The 23,791-nt window shown below is 49.4% G+C and overlaps 1 protein-coding gene and 1 pseudogene across 6 annotated transcripts in view; both read right to left on the bottom strand.

The window, feature by feature from the left end:
* The window catches only part of CENPU (centromere protein U), a 125,580-nt gene that overhangs the window by 26,483 nt on the left and 75,306 nt on the right, over nucleotides 1-23,791 (bottom strand). For all 6 annotated transcript variants that reach the window (XM_075347137.1, XM_075347139.1, XM_075347140.1 and 3 more), the window contains 3 exons: nucleotides 9,315-9,435; nucleotides 7,609-7,687; nucleotides 4,436-4,483 (listed from right to left, as the gene is read on the bottom strand). In XM_075347137.1, the coding sequence (XP_075203252.1) occupies nucleotides 4,436-4,483; nucleotides 7,609-7,687; nucleotides 9,315-9,435 (248 nt within the window). The remainder of the gene's footprint in view (nucleotides 1-4,435; nucleotides 4,484-7,608; nucleotides 7,688-9,314; nucleotides 9,436-23,791) is intronic.
* On the bottom strand, nucleotides 19,234-19,347 carry LOC142258680 (U6 spliceosomal RNA; annotated as a pseudogene).

The raw sequence follows: 23,791 nt of genomic DNA, 5'->3' as shown, positions 1-23,791 counted from the left end.
GAGGCCATGGCACAGGCGCCGCAGCGCTGATGTCCCCCGGCGCACTACAACACCCAGCATGCTGCGGTGTGAGCGCCAAATGCACGGGGACACAGAGTACCTTGAGGAAGCAGGGCCATGTCCCTGATGTACTCCGCTCCATCCAGCATCTTCTCCAGGGGCTGTAGATGGAGCACGGTCTCAGTGCCTGGAGACCGGTAAATCCCACTTCACCCAGAGCCCTGTAAAAAGGGATGGGGAAGGAATCAGCATGTGGGCTCCTGCCGCCGTACCCGCAATGGGTACCTCAACCTTACAAACACCTCCGACATACAGTGGGGTGAGAAGGGAGCATGCTGGGGACACTATATGTGTCCTCTTTTCTTCCATCCGACATAGTCAGCAGCTGCTGCTGACTAAAAAGTGGAGCTATGCGTGGATGTGTTGCCTCCTTCGCACAAAGCACAAAACTGGTGAGCCAGTGATCCCACTGGGGGTGTATAGCCAGAAGGGGAGGGGCCTTACACTTTTAAGTGTAATACTTTGTGTGGCCTCCAGAGGCAATAGCTATACACCCAATTGTCTGGGTCTCCCAATGGAGCGACAAAGAAAACCTGACGTGACATTTAATGAAGTCGGCAGAGACGAATACATGCTATTGCAGAGAGAAGAGCTAATACCGCCACATAATACGAACAAAAACCAGGTAACGTATCACTTAATAGCAGGTTTTGTGTTAAGATAAAACTCATCCTAACCTGGAGCCCGGGGCGGTGTATGCAGTCACATAGGCTTACATTGCAGGTTCAAAAATACATCATTGAACATTACCATAGAGTGCAAACCACAGGAAGAAAAAAAATGTGGCTAGAATAAAGGGAAGAGGCAAATCTCTGAAGTTTATTTTGCCTATTGACCGAAAAGGAAGTCAAAATATGGGGATGAGCCAACCTGCCCTCTGCCGATACATAAAACATGTATAACAAGGCAAAGTTAGATGTTGATTCCAAAAGGGAAACAAAATTCCTTTCCTTAGACGTTCCCTTTCTTTTGGATGCTCTCTTGACTTTGGCTCCAAAAATTGCATCTCTGTGGAGCTGCAATCTGCTCTGGCAGCCCCATAAAGACAGAATGTAGCAGCGGTCAGGAGTCCAACCTGCCACTAATGGGGATACATGTGCCCTGTTGGAAAAAGAGAATTTTGTTTACTTACCGTAAATTCTTTTTCTTATAGTTCCGACATGGGAGACCCAAACCATGGGTGTATAGCTTCTGCCTCCGGAGGACACACAAAGTACTACACTCAAACGTGTAGCTCCTCCCTCCGGGCTATATACACCCCCTGGATGACAATCTAACCAGTTCAGTGCAAAAGCTGAAGGAGGACATCCACCCATAAGTAGAGATAGAGTAAAACTCGGAAAGTCCGGAACTCTGTCTACTAACAACAGCCGGTGAAACACACGGAACAAAAAACTGCCAACAGGCAACAGGGAGGGTGCTGGGTCTCCCATGTCGGAACTATAAGAAAAAGAATTTACGGTAAGTAAACAAAATTCTCTTTTTCTTCATCGTTCCTTATGGGAGACCCAAACCATGGGACGTTCCAAAGCAGTCCATGGGTGGGAAATAAACCAAACTGAGAAGTAGGTAAAACCTAACTTCACAAATGGGCGACAGCCGCCTGAAGAATGCATCTGCCCAAGCTCGCATCTGCCGAAGCATGAGCATGCACTTGGTTGTGCTTCGAAAAAGTGTGCAGACTGGACCACGTGGCAGCCTGACAAACCTGCTGAGCCGTAGCCTGGTGCCTGAAAGCCCAGGAGGCACCGACAGCTCTGGTCGAGTGCGCCTTAATCCCTGGCGGAGGAGGCATCTGAGAACACTGGTAGGCATCGGTGATAGCCGACCTGATCCAACGAGCTAGGGTCGGTTTAGAAGCAGCGAGACCCTTGCGCTGACCAGTGGTTAGCACAAAAAGTGAGGTGCACCGCCTAAAAACGGCGGTGCGTGACACATAGATTCGGAGCGCCCGCACCAAATCTAAGGAATGCAACGCCTTCTCAAAGCGATGCACAGGGGCCGGACAAAGAGAAGGCAATGAAATGTCCTGGTTAAGGTGGAAAGGAGACACCACCTTAGGGAGAAAGTCCGGAGTCGGACGAAGAACCACCTTGTCTTGGTGAAACACCAAAAAGGGGGATTCCGAAGAGAGCGCAGCCAAATCAGAAACTCTCCTGAGTGAAGTTATGGCTACTAGAAAAACAACTTTCTGTGAAAGTCTAAACAAAGGAACCTCCCTGAGAGGCTCAAAGGGGGGTTTTTGTAAGGCCGTGAGGACCAGATTAAGGTCCCAGGGATCCAAGGGCCGCCGGTAAGGAGGAATGATGTGAGATGCGCCCTGCATGAAGGTGCGCACCTGAGCCAGTCGGGCGATACGCCGCTGGAACAATACCGACAGAGCCGACACCTGTCCCTTGAGGGAATTGAGGGACAGTCCTAGCTGTAGACCGGACTGTAGAAAAGACAGGATGGTCAGCAAGGAGAACGGCCAAGGAGCATGGTCGGAAGAGCGACACCAGGACAGGAAAATCCTCCAAGTCCTGTGGTAAATCTTGGCCGAGGAAGACTTCCGAGCCTGAGTCATAGTGGAGATGACCTCAGAGGGAATGCCTGAAGCCGTCAGGATCCAGGACTCAAGAGCCACGCCGTCAATCTGAGAGCCGCAGAATTCTGGCGGAAGAACGGACCTTGAGAGAGAAGGTCTGGGCGGTCCGGGAGGTGCCACGGCACCCCTACGGACAGACGGAGCAGGTCTGGGTACCAAGCTCGCCTGGGCCAGTCCGGAGCAATGATTATGACTCGACGGCCCTGCATTCCGATCTTGCGCAGAACCCTGGGCAAGAGAGCTAGAGGGGGAAACACATAGGCCAGACGGAACTGAGACCAATCTTGAACCAGTGCGTCCGCTGCGAAGGCTTGAGGATCGTGGGAGCGAGCCACGTAAACCGGAACCTTGTTGTTGTGCCGGGAAGCCATTAGATCCACTTCCGGAGTGCCCCACTTGCGGCAGATTGATCTGAACACTGACGGATGCAGGGCCCACTCGCCGCTGTCCACGGTTTGACGGCTGAGATAATCGGCCTCCCAGTTTTCCACGCCTGGGATGTGGACCAAATCTTTAAAATCAAAATAAAAATGAAAAAATCAGAGAATGCATGTGTGTGTGTGACCTCCTGAACACAAAGCATTGAACTGGTTAGATTGTCATCCAGGGGGTGTATATAGCCCGGAGGGAGGAGCTACACATTTGAGTGTAGTACTTTGTGTGTCCTCCGGAGGCAGAAGCTATACACCCATGGTTTGGGTCTCCCATAAGGAACGATGAAGAAATAATAATTCCCTGTTGTGCCAATTAGTACACGTTCGAGCGATCGGACCCTCATTTTCACTGGACACCACCTTTAGAATCAATGTTTTACAAGTCATAAGTCTTTAAAAATGTATTTCTGACATACTGTATTTTTTGGATTATAAGACTCACTTTTCCTATCAAAAATTTGGGAGGAAAATGAGGGGTGTGTCTTAAAATCCGAATATAGCTTACCGGGCGAAACTGTCTGTGCGGCGATCGGGTGCGTTCGGGCGCCTGTGGATGCGTGTGTGCGTGCGGGCGGCCGGGTGCCCGTTGGTGCGCGCGGGTGGCCGGGTGCCTCTGTCCTGGAGGCCTGCTGTCTCTTTGTGCGGGTCGACTGTTGGCTGCCACTCTGTGCATGCGGGCAGGTGGCTATGCAGACTGTGGTGGCTGTGCGGCAAGTGTCCCAGTGTGTCTGCGGTCCCAGTTTCAAATGATGGCGCCGGGAGTCAGCGTGTGCACAGATGGAGCTCTTGGATGAGAGCTCCATCTGTGCATGCACCGCTCCAGGCACCGTCATTTGAACCAGGCCCGCGGACAGACTGGGACACTGACCGCACCGGCATGCTCTACCACTGACCCGCCACCGCTGCTGCCACTATTGACTCCCCGCCGCTGCCACCACAGACCCGCTGCGGATGCCAGCACAACCTCTGCCTCCTGTGACCCTGCTTCACCACCATTGCTGACCCCCCAGGTAAGACAACACTGGAGTATAAGACGGACCCCATTTTTATCTCTAAATTTGGGGTGCGTCTTATAAAATTAAAAATATGGTATGTATGATTTTATGGACGTCATAAAGTACACACAATATCTAATAAGGCAATAAAAGAGAGAGGAAAGGTCACTATGCAAAGGTTATAAATACAGTGTGCGACAATGGTGGTACCGACGGCTACGTTACATACAGTTGAGAAAAAAAGCAGACCACGCATTCCTTTAACATTTGTAGATTAATATTTCTATTCACAGAGTATATGACAATAAAAGTGATGTATAGTAACACAGCAAACTGGCTTCTGCATTAAATATATTTACCATTGCATTTTTCCTTTTAAGATCGTTCAGCTTCTGGAGGTCCGATATCTGCAGATGAAGTTATTTTTGTGTTTTAAAATATATTAAAATATCTGCAATAATATAAGTTAATAATAATTTCTGGGTTGGACAATGATCAAATATAGTTCAGGAGTATGCATGGCCAAAATAATAATAATAGTAAGAATAAAAAAAATAATTATACCTATATAGCACCAACATATTTAGCAGCACATTACAATTAAACAGGGACACATCCAGACAATGACGACAATAGAAAGTAACACATAGTTCAACAGTAACAGAAGGAGGAGTGAAGGTCCAGCTTTCAAGCTTACAATCCATAAGGAAAAAGGGGGGACACCATAAGTAAAAAGTGATTGTTATATACGGTCTAGCCATCACTATAATAAATAGGGATTTTTATATAAAAGCTGGATGATCTGGTCATCAGCCAGTATCTGTCTAAGTAGAGGAAGATGTGGAAAGATGAATAAAGGAGAAAATTCTTCAGAAGGCCCAGGCGAAACGAGCGTCGAGGTGCAGGGCAGTGTGGTTACCATGGCCACCGCCGGTAGGTTGTTACAATTTTCCATTATAGTGCGTGGTATTAGGTTTTTGGTATGCTCTAGGCTTTATGGCATATTTTTTTCTCCCTATTAACTTTTCATTATGTATTTATTTGCACAGGCATTTTATTATTATGCATACCCCTCTATGGCTAGATATGCATGCATGATGGAGGAGATTTGATTGTCACATAGGGTTTACTAGGAATGTCTATATTCCACATGATGTTATAATATATGTGTGACATGCCTTAAAATTTATATGGTTTGATACCATATCTTTATGTACCTGAGCATACCTGCATACATCAACCTGCATATTACTTGAATTTATTGTGTCTGACCTCACTGTTCTGCTTTTTAGTATTTTTAATATCTTCTTCTGAACTGTGTTTTTGTACAAATAAAATTGCATTATATGATTAAAAGGATTCCAACTGTGGTATATGAGTAATATTAATTTTGAGTACTCTGCAGCACTTATATGCTTTTGTTTTTCTCCTGTTAGTGAGCAGGCAGAAAAGCCAAGCTACCAACATAACAGAATGGCTGTGGAGATAATGAAAATTATCAGCCAAAACCGGATTTGAAAATCTCCAAGGTGGCGCCTTCGCCAGGGTATAGAAAGTACATTGGGTATTCGTATGGCAGGCTACAATTGAGGTAGGGTTGGTAACAGTGTGGTGGATGCCTATTTGCTCTTCCCTCCTCATTTCGGTAAATGGTGATTACTTAACCCTGTGTTCCCAACCTAAAAAGAAAATGGTAAAGTAAAAAAAAAAAAAAAAAAATCCTGCCAAGCAGGTAAGTGTGCTTCTCGCTGACACTAAGCTGGGACTGATTTGCTTCTATGGGCAGCGAAGTAACACTTAACTACTTAGTGCCTGCCTCCTAGGGGCAGCAGCTATAACCTGTAATGTCTGTGCCCTCAGTGGAACACATGAAAAATAGGTGCTCACGTTTTACAATTTGTGATTTAATATGAACCTTTGGACTCTGTGCCTGAATCCTGAAAGAATTAATGAACAATGCAAATGAATCGGATATTTCATAGATTTTTCCTATGCAACGAAAATCAAATAAAACCTGCGTTGAATAATGAACAAGAAGCAGATTTGACCAAAACGTTAAGTTCATTTTGGAGTGCGGTTCAAATTATACTATACTTTCTGTAACATATTTTGATTCCCTGTTTTTGTTTTGCCAAAAGTATGGAGGCAAAGAGGAGACCTTAAAGGGAACCTGTCACCAGTTTTTTCATAATTAAACCAGAAGTATCACCTTCAGCAGCTTCTGGGCTGCATTGTATGAAGGTGCACCTTGCTCCCTGACTCTCCTTGCAGACCCCGGAAATACCTTTATAAAATCTGCCACCACGTATTTAAATTAACCGTTCTGGTCGAATGGGCGCCCCTTTCGTGGGCTGATGGGCGGCCCTTTCGTGGGCGGATGGGCGGCCCTTTCGTGGGCGGATGGGCGGCCCTTTCGTGGTCGGATGGGCGGCCCTTTCGTGGTCGGATGGGCGGCCCTTTCGTGGTCGGATGGGCGGCCCTTTCGTGGTCGGATGGGCGGCCCTTTCGTGGTCGGATGGGCGGCCCTTTCGTGGTCGGATGGGCGGCCCTTTCGTGGTCGGATGGGCGGCCCTTTCGTGGTCGGATGGGCGGCCCTTTCGTGGTCGGATGGGCGGCCCTTTCGTGGTCGGATGGGCGGCCCTTTCGTGGTCGGATGGGCGGCCCTTTCGTGGTCGGATGGGCGGCCCTTTCGTGGTCGGATGGGCGGACTTTTCTTGGTCGGATGGGCGGCCTTTTCTTGGTCGGATGGGCGTCCTTTTCTTGGGCTCCTCTCACTCCTTTTGCCGTTGTTCGCCGTCCTCCTTTCATTATTGACTCCCTCATCATCCACGTTGCTCTGCAAAATTTCACGTCTGTGCAGAGTCATTCCCAGCTCACGCAAGTGCAGTTCGCTCTGCCCCACAACGGGCAGAGCCGGAAACATAGGACCACTTGCGCGAGCCAGTGAGGTCTTTGCACATGCGCGAGAATTAGGTCAGGTACCAGGATGATACAAGTGACGTCATCTACATCGCCGGCCATAATTTTGCGCATGCGCAAAGACCTCACCGGCTCAAGAAACACCTATGTTTTCGGCTCTGCCCATGTTGGCGCAGAGCAAACTGCGCCTGCGTGAGCTGGGAATGAATCTGCACAGGCGTGAGATTTTGTAGAGCAACTTGGATGATGAGGGAGGCGTCACACACGTCAATAATGAAAGGAGAACGGCGAACAATGACGAAAGGAGGGACAGGAGCCGAAGAAAAGGACGCCCATCCGATCAGAACAGTTAATTTACATACATGGCGGCAGATTTTATAAAGATATTTTTGGGGTCTGCAAGGGGAGTGAGGGAACAAGGTGCACTTTCATAGAATGCAGCCCAGGAGCTGCAGAAGGTGATAGTTTTTTTTAATTCTGAAAAAAACTGGTGACAGGTTCCCTTTAAGAAAATGTAATGCTCGGTGCCATACTGCCACAGTGCTGATGGATCTGATGTCTCAGGCTAAACGCCTGAGCAGAGACGTTTCTCCATGGCAGAACAGATACTTACTGATTTTGATAACTGTGCTTTAAAACTTTGCGAAAACACATCAATATCGCTTTTGTATTCGTTGGATTCAACTTGTTCCCTATAAAAGAAAAGAAAATAATTTTTATACTGTTCAAAAACAGGAAAAGAAAACCTGAAATAAACAGTCCAATTTAGAGGACCTCATTCTTCAAGATGGAGACCAGATCCTTCAGTACTGACTCTTCTACATATAGAGGACCTCCCTGATAAGACCTTTCCCTCTTCCCAATCAAAGCCCATCACTATTTTTTTTTTTTAATACTTTATATATATATAAAATAAATAAATTATATATATATATATATATATATATATATATATATATATATATATATATATATATATATATATATATATATATATATATATATATATATATATATATATATATATATATATATATATATACATATATATATAGTGGAGGGGCAGCATCAAAAGGCAGGCAGGGCGCAGAGCACAATTCAGAGACATACATTGGACCGCTTAGTGAACAATGGAATACAGCACCGGGAAAGTTAAAAAAAAAATATATAGATTTTTTAAAAAAAAAAAAAAAGTTTATGGTGCTACTATGGGGAATATAGTGAGCTTGTTAGGAATGTATTAAAAGGCTGAAGAATGAGGTGGCAACATCTTTTACAGATGAAAACCGGATAACAGGTTCCCTTTAAGGTTTTCAGACTTTGACCCTATTTGATCAAATCTAGAAATAGTTACTTTATGTGTCTACTTTGTGAATAGTTTTTCAGTTTTGGAATAAAGAGAAAAAAGCACTTACATGCTCCCTCACTAAGACAGCACTTACATGCTCTCTCATAAAAAATACATTTATTATAAATTCTTTTATATCAATTAGTTTTATTTTCTAATGAACTCCATTAACTATCAACTGGATTACAAGCAGTACAAATCGTGTTTAGATATTAAAGTTTGCGAATGATACCAGAACCAAAAAGCTTTACCGCAATACTGGGCTGCAGCTCTCATTTAAAGCCTGAAGGTAGAGTGAAAAGTTTGACTTCCAGATTGTGTGTAAAAGAAAGGATGGAGGAAGGAAGCGGAAATGGAGAGCAGACAAGGAACCAAAATCTGATAATCAATGGAGAATACAGCTTTTCTTCATGTTATCACACCTCTCACCAATTATGTAATTTAGAGCTATCTTTTTATTTCCACCGACTCTTAGGGTACTGTCACACGTTCAGATCTCAGTTGCGTAGGGGAGGGCAGGCGTTGCAGAGGAGAGGGAGGGATTTATCGCCTCCGTTGTCAGCTGATGCGAGAATCGCACTGCTCTCGCTTTACACCGGTGTAACGTGAGAGCAATGCGATGTTTCTCTCGCCCCATAGACTTGAATGGGTGTGAGTGGAACAGGATCGCATTGCACCCACAATATGCTGTGACTGTTTTCTCGGTCCGATTAGGGCTGAGAAAACAATCGCTCATGGGAGCTGCCCCATAAAGTAATATTGATCAGAGTGGAATGCGATGTTTTATGGCATTCCACTCGCTCCGTATTACTCGCCGTGTGCGTTGACCCTCAAAAGATGCTATAAAAAATACCTAAATACTGTACCCAGAATCTGTATTTTCAGTACTTTGAGACCATTAGACGACTATTTTCACTGACCAGTGGTTAAGTGAAATTTTGGACTGCTGTCTCGCTGTAGATTAAACAAACCTGTACAAGTCGATAAATCTTCCACATTCATAGAGCACATTATGTAGTTCATTCGTCCTCATAACAGACTTGGGCACCATTTCTGGGCTCGAGGTGTCTGCTGCAGCTATTTTCATTTTACCTAAAATAAAACAGAATAATTATACAAAAATCAAACCCTACTCCAAATAGTAGTGACACTTTATTTTAAAGAGAAACTAAAAAAAACTTTAAAGGGAATCTGTCTTCAGGTTTTTGCCACCTAATCTGAGAGCAGCATAATGTAGAGACAGAGATCCTGAATGCAGCAGAGAAAAAACAGATTTTTGTGTACTCACCGTAAAATTGTTTTCTCTTAGCCATCATTGGGGGACACAGGACCATGGGTGTTATGCTGCTTATCCATAGGAGGACACTAAGTAGATGCAAAGATGTTAGCTCCTCCCCTGCAGTATACACCCTCCGGCTCAGCCAGGCTACTTCAGTTTTAGTACACAAGCAGTAGGAGAACAAGTAACAAAAAATGTGAGTGAATACTCATAACAAAAAAGTACTGAGACAGAAAAAAACTAAGGCCCAAAAGGGCAAAAGGGAGGGTGCTGTGTCCCCCAATTATGGCTAAGAGAAAACGATTTTACGGTGAGTACACAAAAATCCGTTTTTCTCTGACACCTCATTGGGGGACACAGGACCATGGGACGTCCTAAAGCAGTCCATGGGTGGGTAAACAATAAACAACGCAACCCAAGGACTAGGAACCAGTCCTAGATAGCCAGGAGCGCCTACTGAAATAGGTACTCCACTATCGTTTGCAGAATTTTCCTACCTAGGTTCGCCTCATCCTCAGCCTGGGTATGGACTCAGTAATGCTCTGAAACAGTATGTAGGCAAGACCAGGTCGCAGCCCTACACCTCTGTTCCACTGAAGCCTGATGCCTAATGGCCCAAGAGGCGCCAACTGCTCGCGTGGAATGTGTCCGCAGCTCACTAGGAATGGGCTTTAGTTGCAAGCAGTAGACCTCCTGGATCACAGAGCGAATCCAGCGAGCCAGCGTTGCCTATGAAGCTGCCTCTCCTTTCTTAGGCCTTTCAAGAATGACAAACAAGGAGTCTATGTTCCTAAAGGGGCTGTCCTAGGTACGTAATATCTGAGAGCCCTCACAAGGTCTAGCGAATATAGAACCCTTTCCACCCCAAGGACTGGGTGTGGACAAAAGGAAGGCAGAACAATGTCCTCGTTCATATGAAATGGGGAAGTAACCTTTGGAAAAAAATCCGGAAGGGGGCGTTGAACCACCTTGTCCTGATGAAAGATCAGAAAGGGTTCGCGGCAAGAGAGTGCTGCCAGTTCCGAAACTTGTCTGATGGACGTAATCGCCACTAAGAATGTTACCTTCCAGGAGAGAAGAGCAAGAGCACATTCCTTAAGAGGTTCAAAAGGGGGCCTCTGGATACCGTCCAAAACGAGATTGAGGTCCCATGGGTCCAGCGACCGTTTATACAGGGAAACTAGAAGGAGGACAGTCTTGACTTGCGGATTGCAAGCTAGGCGGTATTGATAGAATATCAAGAGAGATGAAACCTGCCCCTTAAGGTAGCTGAGGGCCAACCCCTTTTTGCAACCTGACTGCAAAAAAAAAAATAAAAAAATCAAGAATTCTGGGGATCGCCAGAGGCATAGGTTGGACATTAGATTCTCTGCACTGGGAAAGGAAAGTTTTTCACGTACGGTGGTAAAAACGAGATGAAGGCCGGCTTCCGGGCACTGTACATTGTGGAGATGACCGCAGGAGAGAATCTCGCTCTTGTTAAAGTCCAGGTCTCAATGGCCAGGCCGTCAGCTTCAGGGCTCTGGAGTTCTGATGGGAAATGGGCCCTTGGGTCAGCAGGTCTGGGATGCTTACGAGGCGCCATATGAGCAATTGTACTAATTCAGCATACCAGGCGCACCTGGGCTAGTCCGGTGCCATTAGTATCACCGGGACTCCTTCTGCCATGATCTTCCTGATTACTCGCGGCAGCAGGGGCAGAGGCGAAAAACATGTAAGGCAGACTGAAACGACTTTAGGAGACTAGAGCATCTGCGCCAATGGACTGTGGATCACTTGACCTGGCTAAGAACGCGGGTACCTTTGCGTTCAACCTTGAGGCCATTAGATCCACGTCTGGTGTACTCCAGTGAGTGCAGATGTGTGGGAACACTTCTGGGTGGAGAAAACCACTCTCCAGCAGCCAGTCCTTGGCGACTTAGAAGGTCCGCCGCCCAGTTCTCTACTCCCGGTATGTGTAATGCTGAAAGCACAGACCCCCGTCGATTCGGCCCAGGTGAGGATCCTGAGGACCTCGAGATAAGCTGTCTTGCTGCTGGTACCTCCCTGCCGATTGACCTACGCCACAGCTGTTGAATTGTCCAATTGGACCCGAATCAAACGACCTGCTAGCAGAAGGGGGGAATGACCCGAGCGCGAGAAGATCGCGCTGATTTTCAGGATGATTTCTGGGAAGAGAAGACTCCTGGGGTGTCCAACATCCCGAAGCAGTACGCTGCTCCCCAGACTAAGAGGCTGACGTCCGTGGTCAGGAGCAGCCAGTCCACTTGGGGGAGAAAGAAGGGAATTTTGTTTACTTACCGTAAATTCCTTTTCTTCTAGCTCCTATTGGGAGACCCAGACAATTGGTGTATAGCTTCTGCCTCCGGAGGCCACACAAAGTATTACACTTTAAAAAGTGTAACCCCTCCCCTCTGCCTATACACCCTCCCGTGCATCACGGGCTCCTCAGTTTTGGTGCAAAAGCAGGAAGGAGGAAACTTATAAATTGGTCTAAGGTAAATTCAATCCGAAGGATGTTCGGAGAACTGAAAACCATGAACCAAAAGAACAATTCAACATGAACAACATGTGTACACAAAAGAACAAACAGCCCGAAGGGAACAGGGGCGGGTGCTGGGTCTCCCAATAGGAGCTAGAAGAAAAGGAATTTACAGTAAGTAAACAAAATTCCCTTCTTCTTTGTCGCTCCATTGGGAGACCCAGACAATTGGGACGTCCAAAAGCAGTCCCTGGGTGGGTAAAAGAATACCTCGATAAAAAAAGAGCCGAAAACGACCCCCTCTTACAGGTGGGCAACCGCCGCCTGAAGGACTCGCCTACCTAGACTGGCGTCTGCCGAAGCATAGGTATGCACCTGATAGTGTTTCGTGAAAGTGTGCAGACTAGACCAGGTAACTGCCTGACACACCTGCTGAGCCGTAGCCCGGTGCCGCAATGCCCAGAACGCACCCACGGCTCTGGTAGAATGGGCTTTCAGCCCCAAAGGAAGCGAAAGCCCAGAAGAACGGTAGGCTTCAAGAATCGGTTCCTTGATCCACCGAGCCAAGGTTGACTTGGAAGCCTGCGAACCCTTACGCTGGCCAGCGACAAGGACAAAGAGGGCATCTGAACGGCGCAGGGGCGCCGTGCGAGACACGTAGAGCCGGAGTGCTCTCACCAGATCTGTGATAGATCTTGGCGGACGTTGGTTTCCTGGCCTGTCTCATAGTGGCAATGACATCTTGAGATAACCCGAGGACGCTAGGAGCCAGGACTCAATGGCCACACAGTCAGGTTGAGGGCCGCAGAATTCAGTTGATGTATGCGACGGCAGTGGCGTTGTCCGACTGGATCCGGATCTGCCTGCCCTCCAGCCACCGATGAAAGGCCAATAGGGCTAGATACACTGCCCTTATCTCCAGAATATTGATCTGAAGGGATGACTATCGGAGTCCAGGTTCCCTGAGCCCTGTGGTGGAGAAAAACCGCCCCCCACCCTGACAGGCTCGCATCCGTGGTGACCACAGCCCAGGTGGGGGGTAGGAAGGATTTTCCCTGCGACAGAGAGTTGGGAAGGAGCCACCACTGAAGTGACATCTTGGTTGCAAGGGAAAGAGACGTTCCTGTCGAGGGAAGTCGACCTCCTGTCCCATTTGCGGAGAATGTCCCACTGGAGTGGCCGCAGATGGAATTGCGCGAAGGGCACTGCCTCCATCGCTGCCACCATCTTCCCCAGGAAGTGCATGAGGCGCCTCAAGGGGTGTGACTGACCCCGAAGAAGAGATTGCACCCCTGCCTGCAGCGAAAGCTGTTTGTCCAGCGGTAGCATGACTACTGCTGACTGAGTATGAAACTCCATCCCAAGGTACGTCAGTGATTGGGTCGGTGTCAACTTGGATTTTGGGAAGTTGATGATCCACCCGAACTGCTGGAGAGTCGCCAGAGCGACGGAAAGGCTGTTTTGACACGCCATCTGAGAGGGTGCCCTGACCAGAAGATCGTCTAAGTAGGGAATCACCGAGTGGCCCTGAGAGTGTAGGACCGCCACAACCGATGCCATGACCTTGGTGAACACCCTTGGGGCTGTCGCCAGGCCGAAAGGCAAAGCCACGAACTGAAGGTGTTCGTCCCCGATGGCGAAACGCAAAAAGCGTTGATGTTCGGGTGCGATCGGCACATGGAGATAAGCATCCTTGATGTCGATCGATGCTAGGAAGTCTCCTTGTGACATCGAAGCGATGACCGAGCGTAGAGATTCCATCCGAAACCGTCTGGTGCTCACATGTCTGTTGAGCAGTTTGAGGTCCAGAACGGGACGGAACGAGCCGTCCTTCTTTGGCACCACAAACAAGTTGGAGTAAAAGCCGCGACCGTGTTCCTGGGGGGGAACAGGGATCACAACTCCTTCTGTCTTCAGAGCGTTCACCGCCTGAAAAAGAGCATCGGCTCGCTCGGGGGGCGGAGAGGTTCTGAAGAAACGAGTCGGGGGACGAGAGCTGAACTCTATCCTGTAACCGTGAGACAGAATGTCTCTCACCCATCGGTCTTGAACATGTGGCCACCAGGCGTCGCAAAAGCGGGAGAGCCTGCCACCGACCGAGGATGCGGTTCGGGGATGCCGAGAGTCATGAGGAGGCCGCCTTGGAAGCAGTGCCTCCTGCGGCCTTTTGGGGGCGTGACTTGGACCGCCACGCATAGGAGTTCCTCTGGCCTTTCTCCGGCCTGCTGGACGAAGAGAATTGGGGCTTGGCGGAGGGACGAAAGGACCGAAACCTCGATTGTATTTTCCGTTGCTGAGGTCTCTTCGGTTTGGACTGGGGTAAGGAGGAGTCCTTTCCCTTGGATTCCTTAATAATCTCATCCAATCGTTCGCCAAACAAGCGGTCGCCCGAAAACGGCAAACCGGTTAAGAACCTCTTGGAAGCCGAGTCTGCCTTCCATTCGCGCAGCCACATGGCCCTGTGGACTGCCACAGAGTTAGCGGATGCCACCGCTGTACGGCTAGCAGAGTCCAGAACTGCATTCATGGCGTAGGAAGAAAAGGCTGACGCCTGAGAAGTCAAAGACGCAACCTGCGGAGCAGAATTACGTGTGACCGCAGTAATCTCAGCCAGACAAGCTGAGATAGCTTGGAGTGCCCACACGGCTGCAAAAGCCGGGGCAAAAGACGCGCCCGTGGCTTCATAGAGCTCCTGGTGAAATCCATCTATCTGCCTGTCAGTGGCATCCTTTAGCGATGAGCCATCTGCAACCGATACCACAGATCTAGCCGCCAATCTAGAGACTGGGGGATCCACCTTGGGACATTGAGCCCAACCCTTAACAACGTCAGAGGGGAAGGGGTAACGTGTGTCAGTAAGGCGCTTAGTAAAGCGCTTGTCCGGAACCGCTCTGGGCTTCTGGACAGCATCTCTGAAGTTAGAGTGATCGAAAAACGCACTCAGTGTACGTTTAGGGAACCGAAACTGGTGTTTCTCCTGCTGAGAAGTCGACTTCTCTACAGGTGGCGGCGGGGGAGATATATCTAACACCTGGTTGATGGACGAGATAAGGTCATTTACTATGGCGTCCCCTTCAGGTGTATCAAGATTGAGAGCAACGTCAGGGTCAGAGCCCTGAGCTGCGACGTCCGCCTCGTCCTCCAGAGAGTCCTCAAGCTGGGAACCCGCAGCAGCGTGAAGAAGTCGGGGAAGATTCCCAGCGGGCCCGCTTAGCCGGTCTGGGACTGTGGTCCGGGCCGGAGTCCTCCACATGAGACCTAGGGCCCCCCCTGGGAACGTGCTGCGGCGCGGACAGAGAGGGGCCTGGAGGCGAAGATCCAACAGGGCCCGGGGCCTGTGGAAGGACCGGTCTGGACTGCAAAGCTTCAAGCAGCTTGGCAGACCATTTGTCCATAGACTGAGCCATGGATTGTGAGAGTGACTCAGAGAGTTTTTCAGCAAAAACGGCAAACTCTGTCCCTGCCGCCTGGACAGGGGGAGCAAGGGGTTCTACCTGAGCCGAGGGGCCCACTAGTGACCGAGGCTCCGGCTGAGCAAGCAAAACAGGGGTTGAGCATTGCTCACAGTGAGGGTAGGTGGAACCCGCAGGTAACTTAGCCGCACAAGAGGTACAGGTCGCAAAATAACCCTGTGCCTTGGCACCCTTGCTCCTTGTGGACGACATGCTGTTGTCTCCTAGGAGAGTGAGGGTATATGGGAAAGGGTATACAGCCCGACCAAACAGAAATATATAAATATATATATAGTATCTATTCCGGCACCCTAAGGGGACCAGCACCGGGTGACCGGTGTGGCTTACCGACCGCTAAAAAGCGGAGTGTGTGTCCTCCAGATTCCCTGCCTTAGGTCTCCCAGCGTTGCAGAGCTCTTTCCTGGAAATCCTCCACAGGCAGAATGCCAAAAAAAAAAAAAAATGGCTGCCGGAGCTCTCTGGGGAGGAGTGGGGCCGTGGGCGGCGCTAGAAAAGTGCGGGAATCTGGAGTCCCCACAGTGATCAGTGAGGGGGGAGGAAACATACAGGATGCTCCGGCCCTCACAACCGACGTCAGGTCGGCAGTCCCGCCCTTACCCCTGATAGACAGGCCCGGGGGCGGGAGTTTTGCTACTAGGCTGCAATTGAAGCCGGGGACTAAATTTAAGACCGCGGCCGACAAACAGGCGCGGTCGGCGCGGAAGTCCGCCGGCCGTCACAAATAAGCAGCTGCTGCAGCGTCCGGGATGAAGGCGCTCCATGCACATCCCCCATGGGGATACAGAGTACCTTAGTGATGCAGGGCCCGGTCCCTGAGGATAAATCAACTCCTGTCCGACAGATTCCCACAGGGGCTGCGGAGGGAGCATGGTCCCAGTGAATGGATGACCGCTCAGGATCCCACTTCTCCCAGAGCCGCTAAAGGATGGTGAAGGAGACGGCATGAGGCTCCGGCCTTTGTACCCACAATGGGTACCTCAACCTTAACAGCACCGCCGACGTAGTGGGGTGAGAAGGGAACATGCCGGGGGGCCCGTGGGGGCCCACTTTTCTTCCAACCGATATAACTAAAATGAGAATGCATGAGTGGATGTGTGCCTCCTTCCACACAAGCATAAAACTGAGGAGCCCGTGATGCACGGGAGGGTGTATAGGCAGAGGGGAGGGGTTACACTTTTTAAAGTGTAATACTTTGTGTGGCCTCCGGAGGCAGAAGCTATACACCAATTGTCTGGGTCTCCCAATGGAGCGACAAAGAAAACTCCTCCTCGATATGGAAGAGGACTGAAGCCACCAGCAAAGCGCATACCTGACTGAAGGTGTCAGGTGAAAAGTTCGTCCAAGGAAAAGGGGGCTCTTGTCCCAGGCAGCTAGAAGCGCAAGCTGCAGTGGGCGGCGGTGTGGCTAAGCGAGCAGCACTGCCTCTATAGCCGCCGCTATCCTACCTAGCACTCTCATACTGAATCGTATGGAGCGAGAGGAGTACATAGAGGGCAGTGTACCGCTTGTTGTAGAGCGGTCGCCTTGTCTTGAGAGGAAAATATAAAGCCCCGAAGAGTGTCCAGGGACATGGCCAGGGAGGTGACGGATTTTGACGGGACCGGGGATGATTTGACTGGAGTCAGAAGCCGCCCTAAGCGGGATAGGGTGCCCACAGAGATCTGCACGCTGGTTGAGCCCTTCATGAGGAGGTCATCCAAGCAAGGCAGAACAGCCACTCTCCTGGCATGAAGGGGCACTCATGGCGGCCGATATGACCTTAGTTAAGACCCTTGGTGCTGTGGCAGAGCCGAGGGTATGGCCACAAATGAAAAAAAAAATAAAAAGAAGTCCTGAACCGCAAAGCGGAGGAACGTTTGGTGAGCTGGAGCAATGGGTATGTGCAGGTACGCGTCCCTGATAGCTTTGACCATAAAGGTAATAATGGACCCTAGGAAGTCCATTCTGAATCTCCTTACGTGCACATGTTTGCTCAGGTGTTAGAGGTCCAGGATGGGACGAACTGACCCTTCCTTTTTTGAGGACCACGAGAGGTTGGAAATAGAAGGCCTTGAACCTCTCGCCGTCCGGAACAGGTACCATCACCCCTGCCGTTTGGAGGGAGTGGATTGCTGAGGAGAAGGTCTCGTGGTGTTTTGTAGCTCTCAATCCCCACCTTTGGGGGGGATTGAGAGAAAAGACTGACCAGGGGATCGGGTCCAGAATTCAATGTGGTAACCGGAAGACACAAGGTATCACACCCATTTGTGGTCTGAGGTGGCGGCCCAGATGGAGGAGGATGAGACTCCTCGGTCTTTGTCTAGACTGCCAGGACGAGGTGGACTCGAGGAGGGCTGAGAAGGTCGGGCCCTGCGTGTCTAGTAAAAAACATCCTGGGCTAGAGTTGGGGGAGGGAGGTACTCTTTTCCTCCCATGGCGTCAGACAAAAAAAAGAGCCTGTCCAGATGATCGGCAAACCATCGGTCTGGAAAGGAGTAATGTGAGAGGCTTCTTAGAGACAGAGTCCGCTCTCCATTATCGGAACCAGAGGGCCTTACGGATGGCTATGGTATTTGAGGCGGCAATAACTGCGCAGGTAGCAGCGCCCAGGGAGGCCTGCATGAGGTACTCTGCCGCCGCAGCAATGTGAACTGTTACATCTGTGAGGGTCTGAGGGAAACTGGTAGTCCTGGTGCCTGTGCGACCCACACGGAAGGGGAGAGGGACCCGCGGCCTCGAGGCAGAGCGATCGAGCTGCTCCACTTGTCTGTCTGTCGGGTCCTTGAAGGAGGATCCATCAAGTAAAAGACAGGAGTGGTCCTTCAGGCAGGCGGAAGCTGGGTGACGGTCCACCAAGGCCGGATCAGCCCAGCCCTTAGAGACAGCTAAGCCAAAGGGGTACCGGGACTCCATGAGTTTACGGATACCGAGGCGGCGTTAAAATCCCTTTTTTTTTTTTAGGTTTCTTCACCCTTTTAAAAGGAGACCGCAGGGTCAGTAGTAGTGGATGGGAGATCTTCCAAATGCAGAGTTTTGGTTGATTGCTGCAATAAGTCCATCACAGCTTGATCGCTCGGGGAGGTTGAAACCAAGGAATCATCCCGGTACAAACATCATTCCCCTTCCTCCGGCTCGTCAGAGACCGCGGAACATGTGGGAGAACCCGATCTGTGTACCCCAGAGGGAGAACCATGGGGGTCATGCCCTTTTTCTGATCTGCAACCGGTGAAGCAGAGGCCTGATTCTTATCAGAAGGACCCTCTATAGAGGTGTCATCAGGCTGCGTTCTGTCCAGGGGCCCCGAGGGGTGTGAGGACGATGTTGAATAGCCAGCACCAGGTTCTGGGAACTGTGCCCATTCCGGGGGACTGGGAGCCGTACTCTGGGCTGGCAGCGGTGGTGGCGGGGGGGGGGGGGGGGGGTGTAAGCTACAGGGGCACCGGGCTCACAGAAGGAAGAGGTGCTATCATCCCCTAGTAGCTCAGCGTCTTATAGTTGTTGCTGTAGTTGTGCAGAGCATAAAACATGTGACTGCAGCCCCTGGCTGATGAGCCACAAACTGATTGTAATGAGGGAGCAATGCTCTGCACAGCTAATATGCAAGTGAGGCTATAACTCACCCAGAACACTGATAGCCCTCCCCCCCCCTCCTCCTGTGTCACAGTTCCTGTGGGAAGGAGGATGTTGAATGTTTCACGAATTTCCATGTCATCCTTAGCCTGCTGTGCAGGGGCCACGCTAATCTTCTGTGTAGCTCTGCATTTGAGCATATGTGCTGCCGAAGCTAGCACCCTGTGTGAGGGGGGCGTGGCTTATCGAGTGTTGGAGGGGACGGGGCTTAGCTCTGACAAGAAGGCATGAGAAAATATAATAAACAAAAAATGGTGGGAAGGGACTCCCCTTCCCTCCTCCAGCCCTGCACAACAATGGTGGACAGAAAAACCTCTATAAGGGTATGTGCGCACGTTGCTTTTTACCTGCTTTTTACCTGCTTTTTTGCTGCTTTTTCTTCTGCGCTGTTTAATGCCAAAATGGATATGTTCTTCTATTCAAGCAAAGTCTATGGGAATTTGGGTTTCTTGTTCACACTATGTTGTTCAAAATGCTGCCTTTTTGTGGCAGAACTTTGGTCAAAAACTCAGCTTTGCAGTGCAAAACCCAAATGGCAAAAACAACTGACATGTTGCTTCTTTGAAAAGCTGAGTTTTTGACCAAAGTTCTGCCACAAAAAGGCAGCATTTTGAACAACATAGTGTGAACAAGAAACCCAAATTCCCATAGACTTTGCTTGAATAGAAGAACACATCCATTTTGGCATTAAACAGCGCAGAAGAAAAAGCAGCAAAAAAGCAGGTAAAAAGCAGGTAAAAAGCAACGTGCGCACATACCCTAAGTGTACTGCAGCTGCGGCAGCACTGAGCCCAGGTAGCACTCCCCTCCCCCCGCCACAGGTGGAAGCTATGTAGGAGTCTGCAATCACAGCCCATGTGCATCCAGTCAGTGTGACCTTTGCTCCAGTTTCCTGTCAGGGAGCCAGTGTGCAGATTCTGACGCCTGCTGGCAGAACTTATATCAACTCAGACCCTGCCAGAGGGAGTGAGAAAGTTTTCATCTGCTCTGTAAAAATCGGAATGATCTCACCTCAGCTCCTGTTGAGATGGCAGTCTGGTCACACTTAGTGCAGAACTTTTATCAACTCAGAGCCTGCAAGAGGGGCTGAGGAAGTTTTCATCTGCTCTGGGCTCTGGAAAATCAGTGCCATGAGACCTGTCGTCCAGTGAGTAACAGCCCAAAATCAAGCGTCGCAGGAGGGGGTACGGGGAGCCGATACTCCGCGTTCCTGCCTGTTGATGGTTTTGGGAAATCGGTCCCCGAAGGAACCGTTGCCCTCTAAAAACAAAAAATTCTTGCTGCAGTAGTCTGCAGAGATGTGCCTCCTGTAGACACTAAGCTAAAACTGAAGTAGCCTGGCTGATCTAGGGGGTGTATACTGCTGGGAAGGTGCTAACATCTTTGCATCTACTTAGTGTCCTCCTATGGATAAGCAGCATAACACCCATGGTCCTGTGTCCCCCAATGAGGCGTCAGAGAAATATTGATTTTATTAAAATGACAGCAAACAGCTCAGTAAGTGACATCGCTGGAATCATGGTCTTGGTCCATACACTGCTGCACTCAGATTTCTGCACAGATTGCTGCACACAGCAGAAACCTGGTGACAGATACCCTTTAAATATATTACATATATACATATTAATTATATACACACACACACACACACACACACACACACACAGCCTTGCGAAAGTATTTGGCCCCCTTGAATTTTTCAACCTTTTCCCACATTTCAGGCTTCAATCATAAAGATGAAAATATTAAATTTTATGATGAAGAATCAACAAGAGGACACAATTGTGAAGTTGAACGAAATTTATTGCTCATTTTAAAAATTTTTAAAAAATAAGTAACTGAAAATTGGGCCGTACAAAATTATTCATCCTCTTTAAGTTAATACTTTGTAGCGCCACCTTTTGCTATGATTACAGCTGCAAGTCGCTTGGGGTATGTCCTAATCAGTTTTGCACATCGAGAGACTGATATTCTTGCCTTTTCTTCCTTTCAAATATCTCGAGCTGAGTGAGGTTGGATGGAGAGCGTTTGTGAACAGTAGTTTTCAGCTCTTTCCACAGATTTTCGATTGGATTCAGGTCTGGACTTTGATTTGGCCATTCTAACACCTGGATACGTTTATTTGTGAACCATTCCATTGTAGATTTTGATGTTTGGGATCATTGTCTTGTTGAAAGACAAATCTCCCTCCCAGTCTCAGGTCTTTTGCAGACTCCAACAGGTTTTCTTCAAGAATGGTCCTGTATTTGGCTCCATCCATTTTCCCATCAATTTTAACCATCTTCCCTGTCCCTGCTGAAGAAAAGCAGGCCCAAACCATGATGCTGCCACCACCATGTTTGACAGTGGGGATGGTGTGTTCAGGGTGATGAGCTGTGTTGATTTTATGCCAAACATATCATTTGGCATTGTGCCCAAGAAGGGAATTTTGTTTACTTACCGTAAATTCCTTTTCTTCTAGCTCTAATTGGGAGACCCAGACAATTGGGTGTATAGGCTATGCCTCCGGAGGCTGCACAAAGTATTACACTTAAAAGTGTTAAGCCCCTCCCCTTCTGCCTATACACCCCCCGTGCTCTCACGGGATCCTCAGTTTTGGTGCAAAAGCAAGAAGGAGGAAAAAATTATAAACTGGTTTAAAGTAGATTCAATCCGAAGGAATATCGGAGAACTGAAACCATTCAACATGAACAACATGTGTACACAAAAAACAGGGGCGGGTGCTGGGTCTCCCAATTAGAGCTAGAAGAAAAGGAATTTACGGTAAGTAAACAAAATTCCCTTCTTCTTTGTCGCTCTATTGGGAGACCCAGACAATTGGGATGTCCAAAAGCAATCCCTGGGTGGGTAAAATAATACCTCGTAATAGAGCCGAAAAAAACGGCCCCTTCCTACAGGTGGGCAACCGCCGCCTGAAGGACACGTCTGCCTATGCTGGCATCCGCCGAAGCATAGGTATGAACCTGATAGTGTTTCGTGAAAGTGTGCAGGCTCGACCAGGTAGCCGCCTGACACACCTGCTGAGCCGTAGCCTGGTGCCTCAAAGCCCAGGACGCGTCCACGGCTCTGGTAGAATGGGCCTTCAGCCCTGAGAGAACCGGAAGCCCAGCCGAACGGTAGGCTTCGAAAATTGGCTCTTTGATCCACCGAGTCAAGGTTGATTTGGAAGCCTGTGACCCTTTACGCTGGCCAGCGACAAGGACAAAGAGTGCATCCGAGCGGCGCCGAGGCGCCGTACGAGAAATGTAGAGTCTGAGTGCTCTCACCAGATCTAACAAGTGCAAATCCTTTTCACATTGGTGAACTGGATGAGGACAAAAAGAAGGTAAGGAGATATCCTGATTGAGATGAAAGGGGGATACCACCTTAGGGAGAAATTCCGGAACCGGACGTAGAACTACCTTGTCCTGGTGAAACACCAGAAAAGGAGCTTTGCATGACAACGCTGCTAGCTCAGACACTCTCCGAAGAGAGGTGACTGCTACTAGGAAGACCACCTTCTGCGAAAGGCGTGAGAGAGATATCTCTCATTGGCTCGAATGGTGGTTTCTGAAGAACCATCAGCACCCTGTTCAGATCCCAGGGTTCTAACGGCCGCTTGTAAGGTGGAACGATGTGACAAACTCCCTGCAGGAACGTGCGTACCTGTGGAAGTCTAGCTAGGCGCTTCTGGAAAAACACCGAGAGCGCAGAAACTTGTCCCTTAAGGGAGCCAAGCGACAAACCCTTTTCCAGTCCAGATTGAAGGAAGGACAAAAAAGTAGGTAATGCAAATGGCCAGGGAGAAAAACCCTGAGCAGAGCACCATGACAGAAAAATTTTCCACGTCCTGTGATAGATCTTGGCGGACGTTGGTTTCCTAGCCTGTCTCATAGTGGCAATGACATCCTGAGATAATCCTGAAGACGCTAGGATCCAGGACTCAATGGCCACGCAGTCAGGTTGAGGGCCGCAGAATTCAGATGGAAAAACGGCCCTTGAGACAGCAAGTCTGTTCGGTCTGGTAGTGCCCACGGTTGGCCGACCGTGAGATGCCACAGATCCGGGTACCCCGACCTCCTCGGCCAGTCTGGAGCGACGAGGATGGCGCGGCGGCAGTCGGCCCTGATCTTGCGTAACACTCTGGGCAACAGTGCCAGCGGAGGAAACACATACGGGAGCTGAAACTGCGACCAATCCTGAACTAAGGCGTCTGCCGCCAGAGCTCTGGGGTCTTGAGACCGTGCCATGAACATTGGTACCTTGTTGTTGTGCCGGGACGCCATGAGGTCGACGTCCGGCACCCCCCAGCGGCAACAGATCTCCTGAAACACGTCCGGGTGAAGGGACCATTCCCCTGCGTCCATGCCCTGGCGACTGAGATAATCTGCTCCCCAGTTTTCCACGCCTGGGATGTGAACTGCGGATATGGTGGAGGACGTGGCTTCCACCCACATCAAGATCCGCCGGACTTCCTGAAAGGCTTGACGACTGCGTGTGCCGCCTTGGTGATTGATGTATGCCACCGCTGTGGAATTGTCCGACTGAATTCGGATCTGCTTGCCTGCCAGCCACTGCTGGAACGCTTTCAGGGCAAGATACACTGCCCGAATTTCCAGAACATTG

The sequence above is a fragment of the Anomaloglossus baeobatrachus genome, chromosome 1, assembly GCF_048569485.1.
Source record: "Anomaloglossus baeobatrachus isolate aAnoBae1 chromosome 1, aAnoBae1.hap1, whole genome shotgun sequence".
In the NCBI taxonomy this organism is placed as follows: domain Eukaryota; kingdom Metazoa; phylum Chordata; class Amphibia; order Anura; family Aromobatidae; genus Anomaloglossus; species Anomaloglossus baeobatrachus.
This window is presented reverse-complemented; position numbering and strand designations above follow the sequence as displayed.